The sequence below is a fragment of the Haliotis rufescens genome, unplaced genomic scaffold (assembly GCF_023055435.1).
Source record: "Haliotis rufescens isolate VD_foot unplaced genomic scaffold, xgHalRufe1.0.p SCAF_18, whole genome shotgun sequence".
Classification (NCBI taxonomy): domain Eukaryota; kingdom Metazoa; phylum Mollusca; class Gastropoda; order Lepetellida; family Haliotidae; genus Haliotis; species Haliotis rufescens.
The window spans coordinates 9261037-9275573 of NW_025963868.1; the positions used below are offsets into that span (position 1 = coordinate 9261037).

Genomic DNA, 14537 nt, shown 5'->3' on the forward strand with positions numbered 1-14537 from the left:
TTTTGAATTAGCATTACATACATAAGGTTGAGAATTAATTGTGTTTTTTTCAATACATTTTAGACTGGTGAGTCATCTGCTAGCCCAGCTAGAGTTCGAGGATAACCAGCCTGCTCATATTTAGCATAGTTGGAAAGTGTGTCGTCTACTACCCCAGCTGGAGCCATCTGGTAACAATCAATCACAAACCGACAGTCACCCACTGGCCCGTAACCCCGACAGCTGAATGTCCTCCTATTTTTCACAAATTAAACTACCAGCGGCGGTACAGGAGCATATATCCAATGTCATACAATACAGAATAATACACCAAGATGGCAGTTTCCATGTAAAGATTAAGTATTTCTATGGTACTTAAAGTTATGTACAATAAATCTTGCTAACTGTTTTTAATCTGTAATCTTTGGGGAAGATAACAGTGGAAAATTCTGGAGATGGTAAAATCCGAGCAAACCTGACGTATTTTACGTTTTACACTAAAAATGACAGGGACGTGAATTACATTATTAACAGATTAAATAATCTTCACACTGATACAGTGAAAAACAAGCGTATAGTCGACGAAGTCATCGCCCATTTTAACGCCCCGTCCCAAACAAGGTAACTGACCCAACATTTCTCTTAGCCTATGTCAAAATAGCTGCAATGGAAATTCTAAAATAAACATTTCTTAAAACTCCTTAATATCTAATGGCACCAGTACTGTTCAGTATGTGCTTTATATATAGACATGCAATGTTTGGCAAGGAAGTATTTCTGGAAATAATGCCCAGTAATACAAATTTCTAATTCATAAATAGAAACCGGCAACAATTCAGCATGTGTCTGATCGATGTGGAAAATTTCATCCGGAATCGAACCCTACCTATATTGTTTTCTAGGTCCAACTTGTTGCCATGGAAACGTAAAAAAATTCTAAAAGTGCCAAAGTTTTGTAAGAAAGTATTTAACGTTTTTTTAGTTGTGCTCCGGAAACGAACACCACCCTTATAGTACCTACTCGTAAGTCCAGTTTGTTGCCATGGAAACGTAAAAAAACAAACTTTGCTAAAATTCCTAAATAGCAAAAGGCACCAGTTCAGTATGTGTCTGGTAAACATGCAAAGTTTTGTTAGAAAGTATTGAAAGGAGTTTGAGTTATGCTCCGGAAACGAACTCTACCCTATAGAACCTACGTCCAACGTGTTGCCATGGAAACATAAAAAATATAATTTCCTAAAATTCCTAAATAGCAATAGCAAAAGGCACCAGTTCAGCATGAGTCTGATAGACATGCAAAGTTTCGTAGAGGCACATTTAACGGTTTCTGGGTTATGCTCCAGAAACGATGTCGGGACGCACGCACACACACACGCACAGACGGACGGAACCAATTTCTACATACCCGCCAATGACGAGTTGTGATTTATGTAAGAACGTTGTCGTTGTTGTTGCATTAAGCGTTTGAGAGGTCGCCTTCTGCCTAAGCAGTTTCGGCTGACCTGTCTCTCTGCCATCGTATCCCTATTGCGTGGGTCGATGCTCATGATGTGAATCACTGGATTGTCTGGTCCAGACTCGATTATTTACAGACCGCCGTAATATAGCCGGAATATTGCTACGTGCGGCATTAAACAACAAACAAACAAACGTAGGCCTGAGAGCTTAATACTGAGCAATATGATTTATTGATTGGCTCCGCAAACCGGTACCCACTGGGGCTAAATGAGTTCACGAAGTCTGTGCCTGCGTGGTGTATATTGCCAAAAAAGGATGACATATTCTTCCAATACGGACACTGTTTATAAAGAATAGGTAAATGTCTTTTTAAATATATGGACAGGTTTTTAATAACACACTCATTTCTGGTAGATAGAATTTTGGGACAGATGGTTGTACATGGTAACATTTTGGAATTATTTTTCTCTACTACTTTTATAAAAAGGACAAATTAACAAAAAATGGTATTCATTTTCTATTTCATAGCGATTACGTTTCATACATAAACTAGACGATGACTCTGTAGTTGTATTAAATCGAGTTTTCTGTACATTTAGATTATGGCTTAAACAACGGAACTTACTTAAAGCTCTAAGAAGATCTCTTTCACATAAGTAGACAGATATTATTTTGGTTCGAGTTGTGATTTATAAGATGAATAAACATCAAGGAAAGAAGAATTTGTGATTTTGTAATGCCAGTTTTGGAATTCTATAACTTTACATCGTTGTTTGAATATAACCATGAAGCATTTCATATCACCGCAATCCTGAGACAACCACACATGAAAAACCAGTTTGAAACAATAATTGTCTTATATTAGAAACCCAGTTAGTTTCACCATTTTCGTCAAATGCTTTTAACATATGGTAACAGGCAGACGGATATCTTGTTTCATGTAATCTAAGTAGTCGACACCAGTAGCGTTTATACAGACACAGAAATCCATCGATGTTTTTTTAAATAAAATATGAAAGTGTGTTTAATAAGTTCACAATAGTACAGGCAATTAAAGCGACAAAACGCTTTCCATATTCAATAGAAATTTCTGCATAAAGCAGAGTCGATTGTGCAATTCCGACAATATAATGAGCATGTGTTTATGAATCACGAATACCATGTGGAATGCCACGTGTAATTCTGTCATTATGTTTTGTAACACTTAATCAATTCATGTACAGTGAAACCTCATTCAGTAGAAAACTCATAAGTAGAAAAAACCTTCAGTCCTGCGCCATGACTGGAATTTATATTTTTAGTTTTTTTTTAACTAAAAGCCTAGGCAAGTCTAGATCAAACTAACCAGAATAGTTTGCTTGATTCCACATATGAAAACTGCAGAAGGGGAAAGGTTCTTTCGAAAAATAATATTTAAAGACATGTTTTCATTTACTGAATGTTAGTCTAAAAAACCTCTTATGTAAATACTTTTCTTTGGTCCAGGCTTTCTCACTATATGATTATCATTATTTTATATCTGATAAGTAGAACCCTTTTAGGAGAAAAATCTGTTACCTAGATACATGTCCTTGCTCCCCAGACACATGTTAAATAGTACATTTGACTTAATAAGGAGAATAGAAGAAATTATGGTTCCAAATGCATTACTGACTAAGCAGTGACTACTCGAATGAATAGTTGCCCGAAAATTGTCTGCACTGATTTCCGTGGTAATCCCTAGTCCACAATGAGATGACACTGAGATCATCTCACTAATAACCTGTTAGCGTAACGAGGTAATTACACCAAACATGTGCTCTGCGGAAGAGATTTAAAAAAAATAAAATTGTTTTGTTTTTCTTATTTAATTTTTAAATATATATTTTTTTACTTTGATATTGAAGGTACAAGTTAAATGTCTCTCATTGGCCCTGTGAGGACGGGTGCAGGACTTCAAACCGACTCTCAGCATATATCATGTACTTTTTAGACACTATAACTATAACTATATATAACTATAATATTATTATTGTTGTTGTTGTGTTCTGGGAAAGAGATGATAAAATTTATTTAATGTTTATTTAAGATAACATTTAAACATGAACTACAGAAGATAACCTCATGACTATGTTTTTATAATGTATAATCTGCTAATATAATGTGGAGTGAGTGAGTGAGTTGGGTTTAACGCCGCTTTTAACAGTATTCTAGTCATATCACGGCGTGTCAGCTTAATGTGGGAGGAAAGCCCGAAGTGATGCAAGTCTCAGACGTTTACCACTTCGGTGAAACCCACGAGCACGGGTATGGTGCTGACAAACCTGGAAACATAATCGGGGCGAATCGGGATTCGAACCCACAATCATAGGTTTCTGGCGTGCCCAAGGGACGCAACTCTGCACAGCGAATCGCGGCGCCTTAGACGACTGGGCCACCCGTGCCCCCAATATAATGTGGAATGTGTGAATGAATTTATATATAGGTTAGTGTGCCATGGTGGTATTCTCAATAGCTACGTTTGTACTTAACAAATGTAATATTTGGGATAACACTTTCTTCGTGAAGTACAGATTCTCGTACTGTTGTGGGTTGAGTCCCATCCGGGGTTCGAACCCACACTGCCAGAGTGAGGCACCTAATCGCCAGCACACAAAGTCAGCGATCTAACCCACTCAACCACCGAGGCTTCCACAACATGAAAGTCTGACAACTAGTAGTCCTAGTAGTCTAGATCACGTTCTTTGTGTACCCCTCTGACAAGTGTAAATTGGCACGGCTCCCATGGCCGAAAGCTATGAATACACAATGCTATTTTGAAAGTGGTCTAATGTAACAAATGTATAAATCCAAAATGGTATTGTGTGGCCACACGTTCGTATTGACCATGAGCTGAGATACACCAGCAGGTGACCTCCCTAGGTGTTCAGTTACACACTAACATTACTTGAAACCATGCAGTGAACAATTTTATAACTGAATGTAGTTTGTTTGTTGTTTAACGCTGCACTCGTGAATGTTACAGCTATATTCGAGTATTGGCAAAGACACATCAGTGATTAGGATTTACGTCGTCGGAATACGATGAACGCTATACAACGCTAATATTCCCACGTAAGAGCAGTGTTGGTTTAAAGCTTAAACAGCTATGACTTCCCCGTTGCTCAACATGGCCTACTCCGGGAGAACGCATGGATTAGTGATCACACAGATTAGGCAATCTGGGCTCACGAGTAATTAGACAATGTGGGTATTAATTTGTTTAGGAAATAAGACGATCAGGGTATACTCCGCATACCCAGTGTCCCTTAATTGCCCAGTGTCATGTAACAACGAGACATAAAATGTGAAATGATAAAGAAACTAACAAAACTTTAATGTTGTGGAAAATAACGCAGATGAATTGGAGTACACGCGCATGAATTCGTATGATAAACTATCCAAACGCTTTGAGAGTTAGGCCCTGGTTCATTAAAGAACGTTACAATATGAAAAAAGGTAAAATTTGTAAAACTTCTATGAAGTAAACATCCAACCAAAGGCCATTTTTAAATAGTAATGTAATGATATAATATAAAGAATATTTCACATGATACAATATACTTTGCACAAAATTAGTTAATGCTTTAAAGGGACTGGCGAAATATTTTAATAACGCCACAAATTAGTTGAATTAAGTAAAAATGAGTTGAATCATGTGTCATGCTTGTAGAAACACCTTTATGTATTTTCGAAAATAAACCTGTGGAGCAAAGGAAAATATTCTCGCCCCATGGGCCGGACTATCTCGTCCAGGGCGAAATATTTCAATAACGCCGTAAAATAATTTGATTAAGTTGAAATGAGTTAAATTATATGTCATGAAACTTTTAAGAACACCTGTATGTATTTGGGAAACAAAAACATGCGTTTTTGGCAAAGGGAAATATTCTCGCCCATAGGCCAAACCTTTTTCTCGTCCATGGGCGAAATATTTCAATATCTCTATAAAATCGTTGAATTAGGTTAAAAAGAGTTAAATATTGTGCCATGATAGTTGAAAGAACTACATATTTCGGCCAAATCCAACCATTTTAATTTGTGGAAAAGGTTTCAAGCCACAGAGGTCTAGGTCTACAAGCACAGATATGGCTACTGATCCCGCTTGGCTAGGCCTAGTGCCCTCGCAAAATTGTTTCGAAATTTATATCTCCAAAGTTGCCAAAACATATAAAATGCCTTAGCTACGTCACAGTTGGACATTGATTTTCAGTATATTAGACTGTTCTTTTGATAATTATAGCAATTATCCCTTTAGTTTATACAGATTCTGACTCGATCACTGAATGAAAAGGGCGAGGCCATGTTTGTTTATAAACACTGAAAGTAGTCCCTTCTTTACCTTTGAAATTTGCATCTCTATCCGCATATGACCCCAACGGTTATCGTTTTTATCCATTGGCTTTATCCTGCCGAGAAATCTACCCATTATATGATAAATTGTGATCCGTGGTTTAAGCGAGTTAGATACGATTTGAAACATTCGTGGCCAACTCGTGTTAGTCCGGGACAAGCCGAATAGCGACTCGTGCCCCGCGCATGGCCATTTTTGCGACCGGGTTCCGTCTTAGCGCGAACGGGCATACCTAAAACATTTGTCAACTCGTTGCGTAATGGTTCACTTACATTTCTCCATATATTATATATATTTCAGATGCAATTTAATCCACATCGGGATGTGCAAAATTATACAGTATGATTGAACACATTCAACTGTGTCTTTTATATATATCTTTAGATGCAAGACATATGTAAAATCAAAAAATATTTCTGAGGGATTCTTTGACGAAGAACTTGAAATCATACGCGCATTCTGATTGGTTTGTCGTATTTTCGCGCATAACATTCATCGATCGGGGGACGAGTCTTCTTGCAGGTTACAGAAAGGGGCGAGTGGTGACGAATGGCTTTGAAACACTCGTGTAGTAATCTCAATATATCATCTGAACATATTAGCAGGTTGCACTATAGCTTGGGGTGTACTCAAGAGTTTTCATTAATATGTTCGGCATCCGTCAATACTGTAGACTGTTTATATCAAACAATCATTAGTCAATGCTCAAGGTTACATTGATATAGTGAAATGTAAGTGTGCATGTAAATTGAAGTATACACTGTACAAAGAGCACACGCTTGACGCATTGTGTTGATCGGGCCAACATATACTGAACACATATTTAGGATGCCACCTAAAAATAGCCTGTGTACTATCGCTGTGCCGAGTTTATTTGCGAGTGACGTTCTGGAAACTGAACACCTTCGTCTAAAAACGACGTAACGTAACAACGATAAAACCCACAATTTTCAAATTTCACACTATAAAAGTACAACCATTTCCCTAACTGTCTATGTAAATATTGTAAAGTATTAACGTGATTAACAGTAGTTTATAGCTCGGCAAACGTATTGAATATGCGATTTTTTACAAAATGTCCATGGCGGCTGTTTTGTTGACATTGCGCACTGGATACTTTGAGCGTCTTGTCAGGTTGTAAATCTCCACCAATGTAAAAACCAAAAACATTATGCGAAAGCCCGTTTGTTTCCCGATTACCGTGTTGAAAACGAAACATCTCCGTGGAAAATCGTCCGCGAAATCGTCGATTACGAATTTGTTCAAATATGTGCGACGCCATTTTGTTCGTAAATTAGTGAAATTGTAACGTTATCGTTTGCATATCATGTTTGGGGATATTTTATGTAGTGAAGACTGAGCACACCATTTCATAAAAATATCCCATAACATATCCATGACCCCTAACATCTGGATCAAAAACCGGATTGTATGCATTTGAAACTCATACATATGTGTTGGGAAATACATACCCTGGCCAGATTAGCGTACTCAAAACATACGAGTGAGTGAGTGAGTGAGTTTGGTTTAACGCCGCGTTTAACAGTATTCAAGTTATATCACGGCGTGTCAGCTTAATGTGGGAGGAAAGCCCGAAGTGATGTAGGTCTCAGACGTTTACCACTTCGGTGAAACCCACGAGCACGGGTATGGTGCTGACAAACCTAGAAACATAATCGGGGCGAACCGGGATTCGAACCCACAATCATAGGTTTCTGGCGTGCCCAAGGGACGCAACTCTGCACAGCGAATCGCGGCGCCTTAGACGACTGGGCCACCCGTGCCCCCCAAAACATACGGAGGTGACAAGTAATCATTATGTAAGCAGCTAAACTCTTTCCTCCCTCTATATCTTCCCGAGGCAAGGGATTTAACTAACTTTAAAAGTCCAGTTTCCACCCTTGCCGAACTATGCTGGAATTTCTATGCTCGATTTTAGCGCCACCATTGACTATTACGAGTTATGTCCCTTCCATGTCCCCCCTACTGACCAATCAGATTCCACCTCTCCTATCTCTTGCACTTGCTTCAAACAAAATGGCGATCAAGGAGATTTCATCGATATTAAAGACCTTTATTGTAATAAAACGGTTTTTACCTCGCTCATTTGTGTAGCTTGATTAAAAACATGAAAATACTTGGAAAATATCTGTCGACACCCACTTGACGGTACACATGCTATGCAAATCCTGCAATCGAACAAATTCGGCACGGCGGTTGCCATGTTGTTTATTAACAGACTATACATGACTCCATAATTCCAGCCTAGTTCGGCAAGTGTGGAAACTGGACTTTTAAAGTCAGTTAACTCCCTTGCCTTGGGAATATGCAAGCTCCTTCCCAGCGCGTGACACCTTCGTTACACTCTCGGTAACATCGCTGCCACCAGTGTGGGCGCGGCCATTACAAGAATCTTGAAATTTGCCCTCTAACCCCATATGTAGTAACGTTTATACTTTTGTTTATGTCTTTGGGAATGCCATTATATTTCATTTTGAAAAGGTTTACGACTGACTATGTTTTCAAGATGAATTTACTTTGTTGTTTTGATAATCAGATTGGTTCGAGACTAACAGACTAACGGAAAATCCAACTTCTCCCTTACATTCTTACTATATCAATAACATGATAGTTTTTATGAAACAGAAATTCAAATTGACAAACGAAGAAAGTAATTTAGCAGCGATAAGTGTATTCGACGTCACGACAGTCGTCACTTGTTTGAAAACATAACGGTCAGTCGGTTGCGAGTTCAACTCCAAGCATGGTTGTGGCCACCTATTCACAGTGGGGAGTTTTGACTGGTGGCAGCGATAGTATAGAGGGTTCCGCGAACGGACTATCGCTGTGAGGAGCTTGGGGAATATGTTCCCCTGTGTCAAGTCCTTCGGATAAAAAACAAATAGAAGAGAGAGAGAGAGTGTATTGAGGTCTCACCTCCTTTATATTACCATGCATAAAAAAACAAAAGTGATAAAACCCTTTCCATAGTCACAAGAAATATGTGATAAAAGCAGAGTGGATTGTACGATTCAGACTACATCATGAGCAAGTGTTAATGAATCAATATCAACTAGTAATGGTGGCTGTGTGTAAAAAGATGAGCATATCCTGCAAAACTGGTGCACCTGTCAAACACACATGCAAAGACAAGTCATTTGTTCACCCGATAATACACGGGAACACATGGTACAAGTCACTATTGTTTGACATAAATGGAAAATTGACTGTTGGAAAGTTGTTTCAACACACGTTAATGGGTTATTATAGAATAAATATATAGGAATTACAAATTAACGCACGGGTTTGTGCACAACACACACGCATACACACGTGTTATAGTACAGTTTTATACTAGCCTTGAAAAATTACATGAAATGCAACACGTCTTAATCATACAGACATATTTACAGTGCAAACATAGCGTAAAACGTCAACGTCAGAGAATAACGGGCTCAATTATCCACCGAAACGGATTCCATTGGGTGTAAATGGCAAACGAGAACATTATATTAATGGATCACTGAAAATTAGTGATGACTGCAGGTGTTCTCCTGCACTACCGGTAGCACCCACCGGTCAGTGTGTGTTGCCTTACGCCACAAGGCACTCCTCCAGCCATGCTTGGTCAAATGAGTGATGACAGCAGGTGTTCTCCTGCACTACCGGTAGCACCCGCCAGTCAGTGTGTGTTGCCTTACGCCACAAGGCAGTCCTCCAGCCATGCTTGGTCAAATGAGTGATGACAGCACGTGTTCTCCTGCACTACCGGTAGCACCCACCGGTCAGTGTGTGTTGCCTTACGCCACAAGGCAGTCCTCCAGCCATGCTTGGTCAAATGAGTGATGACAGCACGTGTTCTCCTGCACTACCGGTAGCACCCGCCAGTCAGTGTGTGTTGCCTTACGCCACAAGGCAGTCCTCCAGCCATGCTTGGTCAAATGAGTGATGACAGCAGGTGTTCTCCTGCACTACCGGTAGCACCCGCCTGTCAGTGTGTGTTGCCTTACGCCACAAGGCAGTCCTCCAGCCATGCTTGGTCAAATGAGTGATGACAGCAGGTGTTCTCCTGCACTACCGGTAGCACCCACCGGTCAGTGTGTGTTGCCTTACGCCACAAGGCAGTCCTCCAGCCATGCTTGGTCAAATGAGTGATGACTGCAGGTGTTCTCCTGCACTACCGGTAGCACCCACCGGTCAGTGTGTGTTGCCTTACGCCACAAGGCAGTCCTCCAGCCATGCTTGGTCAAATGAGTGATGACAGCAGGTGTTCTCCTGCACTACCGGTAGCACCCACCGGTCAGTGTGTGTTGCCTTACGCCACAAGGCAGTCCTCCAGCCATGCTTGGTCAAATGAGTGATGACAGCAGGTGTTCTCCTGCACTACCGGTAGCACCCGCCTGTCAGTGTGTGTTGCCTTACGCCACAAGGCAGTCCTCCAGCCATGCTTGGTCAAATGAGTGATGACAGCAGGTGTTCTCCTGCACTACCGGTAGCACCCACCGGTCAGTGTGTGTTGCCTTACGCCACAAGGCAGTCCTCCAGCCATGCTTGGTCAAATGAGTGATGACAGCAGGTGTTCTCCTGCACTACCGGTAGCACCCGCCTGTCAGTGTGTGTTGCCTTACGCCACAAGGCAGTCCTCCAGCCATGCTTGGTCAAATGAGTGATGACAGCAGGTGTTCTCCTGCACTACTGGTAGCACCTGCCGGTCAGTGTGTTGCATAACGACACAAGGCAGTCCTCCAGCCATGCTTGGTCAAATGAGTGATGACAGCAGGTGTTCTCCTGCACTACCGGTAGCACCTGCCGGTCAGTGTGTGTTGCATTACGCCACAAGGCAGTCCTCCAGCCATGCTTGGTCAAATGAGTGATGACAGCAGGTGTTCTCCTGCACTACCGGTAGCACCTGCCGGTCAGTGTGTGTTGCATTACGCCACAAGGCAGTCCTCCAGCCATGCTTGGTCAAATGAGTTTTAATTTAAATATGTAAGGGACTATTTAAAAGCCTTTGCAGTGTTTGATGAAAAGAATATCTAAATGCAACCTGTATGAGTTGTGTCATGTCCTTCCTTCATTTACTTTCGCACATTTTACTTATGATAATTCACTCATGAGGGCACTCCTCGGCAGTCCAATCAGTGAAGCGTTGTCTCCCTTAACAAAAGCATATGTCCTGTGTTCTAATGTCGAAATCAAAGCAAAATTAAATATGTTTTATCCACAGGAAATATATCGTGGATAATATGACTTCACTATACTTCAACAATGAAGTTAGATCCATGGTCGAATTTCACCTTCATTTTTTCTTCCTTTCTTAATTCAGGGGGTAGCGTCCTAGTGTGCCACACAAGCACCTGTCAAAGAAAGAGTGAATGAGTGAATGTGATTGACGCTTTGAGCAGTATTGTATCAGAACAAATCATTGGAAGTGAAACATCATGTAAAACAATCAGCTCGTAAAATATACTCTGAAAGTGGCAATTGGTAAAGTTGAGTCATTTCACGCTAACGCGACTTGGCACAGTAATTCAGTTATACCACAGCATGTCAGTTAATATTGGTGGAAAGCACGAATTGAAGCAGGTACAAGGAGATAGGCGACACTTCGGTGACACCCTTAAACATGGTATAGTGCTGACAGACCAAGGAACATAACCTGGGATTGATAACCTGAAAATGCAAAGGTGAGGTGAAATGGGGTTCAACGCCGCGTCCAAGATTATAGAACTTAAATAGCAACGTGTATGCATGTGTGTGTGGCTGCTTGAACTAGTCCGGACTAATGCCGATTTTATAGTGCTAGACCAGTGAGGTATCATACCATTAGCCCTTAATGCAGAGCATCGTGCAGGGTTACAACAAATACCATCAATTCACGTCCTTTGGGCCTTCCGCTCTCCGGGCGGACGCTCTTCCACTAGACCACGGAGGCGGTCTCAACAAGTGAGTGAGAACATGGCAATGCATACCTTTGTACAGTTATCCGCCAGAGGCTCAAGATCATTCAGAGTTATATTGGTCTTCGAGATGATATAGGATTCCTGAGATCCTGGTCGTGCGTAATGGGAGAATTGAAGATCAGGCTGTTCAAAGAAAAGACGAAGGTTCATAGCAAAACCTGCCATGTCTATAGCGAACTTTCGACTTGGATCAAAGCTCACCCGCCAACCAGTCACCTGTAGTGAGAGAAAATGCTTCAGAGTGGCACCAACGACATGGTCCTAGACAGTGGAACATCATTAGTCCGGAACAGTGAAGACATCAGATTTTCAGACACTTTTCAAAAGAACGTTCTTGCAAAGTACTTTACTCCGTAAAGATGATTCGCTAATTAAAGGTAGCTCAAATACCAGGAATGGCAATGGTATTTTTACTGTAACAGGAGCAATAAAACGTTGTTACTATTTTTATTGTAAAAAATATTTTTTCCTTGTGTTTCTATCCCAAACCCAAAGAATATATAATGGTCTTTCATACCAGGATACTCCTAATACCAGGAATGGCAATGTTATTTGTACTGTACAGTAACAGGAGCAACTAATAATTCACCTTGTTTAAAACATCTAGGGCAAATTCCAAACCCCAAGAACATGAAATGATATTTCACTTATTCATGCCTGAATATACAATTAATGTTATTCTACCTTTCCATTCTTCACAATAGGCGCTTCATATCTTTTACCTCCAACAAATGCAACGGGCCATACAGAAACCTTCCGAGTCCGTCGCATCTACAGGAAACACACTAGTGTTTATAATTTGTGAAACAAAAACATGGTTAGTAATGTAAATTAAAGTTTCATTCTTGAGATGAAGGAGATAGCGAGGGTGTGTGACAGTTTTTCACTAATATCACGGTGTATAAGCTTGATGTGGGAGGAACGTCCTTAGTGATGGAAGCCTTAAACGTTGACCATTTTGGTGAAACCCGCGAGCACGTGTATGGCAGATAAAGAGGCAATCAACAGAGCTTCAACAATAGTCATATACTTTATGTAAAAACTAAAATCGTTCTTATTCTTAAATAAAACAACTACAGAGCACACTGAAACAGGAATTCGCAAATTATAAAGATAGGTGTCCCCACTTTCCTGGTATTTGTCATGTAAGATTTTACCTCGGCAAAAATTCCCAAGTCGTACGTGTTATCATCATCAGCAAAATATACAACACCAGGCTGAGTTTCCGGGTCCACGTTTTTCCGCAGCCAAGATATCCCGAGGTTTCTTTGTTCCACTCCTTTTGATTTTCTCACGAGACCACTAATATTTAACTGGGAGTTTGAAGGTGTCAACACACACAAATGTGTGTATGACACACCACAGTTTCTTAACAAGATGGCGACTAACCGAGATTTTTCACTAGAATCTTCCACCACAATCCAGTGAAAACTGGACATGTGAAGAAACGTCTGAGATAGCCTTGTAAGTTCGGCCTTCTGTTGACTGCGTGCGTATGTTGGTGTAATGGCATATATCACTGGAAGATCCTTCGCACTATTTCTCTGAGTTTCAAGATTCAGAGAAAGGTTTAGTATTCTCGCCTCTGCAAGTTTATATCTGTTCGAAATTTCTTCTATTTCATTGTCCTTATCTCCCAATTGTTCTCTGTAACTTCTGTAAGAGGCCAGGAGAGTTTCTTGCTTCTGTTTCAACAATACTTCCACTGTCTGTAATCGAGTTCTTGAATTTACTTTTGAAAACCACATCTCTATAAAGGAGAAGGATGACATGAAATGTGATTAACAATAAAATCCAGAGACGGTGCTCTACATCACTGGGAATATGTTATTACTTCGTCTGTGAAAGGTAAATCAGTTGAATTAATATATAATACTATGTGCAACGCAATGCCAAAATGAATAACGATTTTGGTTTGCACACGCTTGCAAGGAGTGAAGGAATAGTCAAGCTTTAATTCTGACGAACAGATATAGTTTAACTTGTATGGTTGACAATAATGAAGACAATGATGCCATGCATATATAAATGTAAACCGTCAACGCCAGAGGACAATCAGTCTTGAAACAGATTCCATTAGGTGTATATTTAGATATAAATAGAGGTGAAAATTGTATGAATGGATCGCTGAAAATCACCGATGACACCATAACACACATTGGATGTGAAACTTTCGTAATACTACCTTCAGTTTCTATACTCTTGCTCGAAGCTTCAAATAAGACGCTATAACATTATTAGGATACTTAGTATGAAATCGTTTTGAAATACAACCAAGCGCATGTTGTAAATCTGCCATGTATTATTAAAAAGTTTGACACTTACCGGAAAATATGATAAAACCAACAGACACCAGTACAGTGGAAACCAGAAGGGTAAAACGACGGTTTCCTGTCTTACGGAGCATGTTAAACAGGTGTTGATGACAAATCCTATTTGGCTACGCTAAAGTAAAGTGAAGCTGAGGTAGGCCACGCAAGGCACAGCTTACACGCTCACAGCTGTGCGAGGGTTTCGTATATTGATATTCTTATTAGAACGGTATTGATGTTTTTGCACCTGTTTGTTCATTAATCAATATAATACCTGAGGTTTTTTTAAAGAATTGAAATAACATTCTGATGGACATATCAAAGGACCCTTCACAAGGGAAAATTCCAACATATCCAAAATATACAATTTTGTATATTTGGTATATCCAAAAATATACAATTTGTATATATGGATAGATTTTACCACTGCTTCATTCAGTTTCTTCTTACTTT

At 40.1% G+C, this 14537-nt stretch overlaps 1 protein-coding gene across 1 annotated transcript; it reads right to left on the reverse strand.

Moving 5' to 3' along the window:
- Window positions 1–8725: 8725 nt before the first annotated feature.
- Window positions 8726–14267, reverse strand: LOC124126606 (galactosylgalactosylxylosylprotein 3-beta-glucuronosyltransferase 1-like). Its single transcript, XM_048398183.1, has 5 exons — window positions 14098–14267; window positions 12930–13522; window positions 12457–12543; window positions 11782–11988; window positions 8726–11166 (listed from the first exon to the last, which is right to left on the reverse strand). The coding sequence occupies exons 1-5, from the start codon at window positions 14177–14179 to the stop codon at window positions 11065–11067; spliced, it is 1071 nt and encodes a 356-aa protein (XP_048254140.1). The 5' UTR covers window positions 14180–14267; the 3' UTR covers window positions 8726–11064.
- Window positions 14268–14537: the final 270 nt, after the last annotated feature.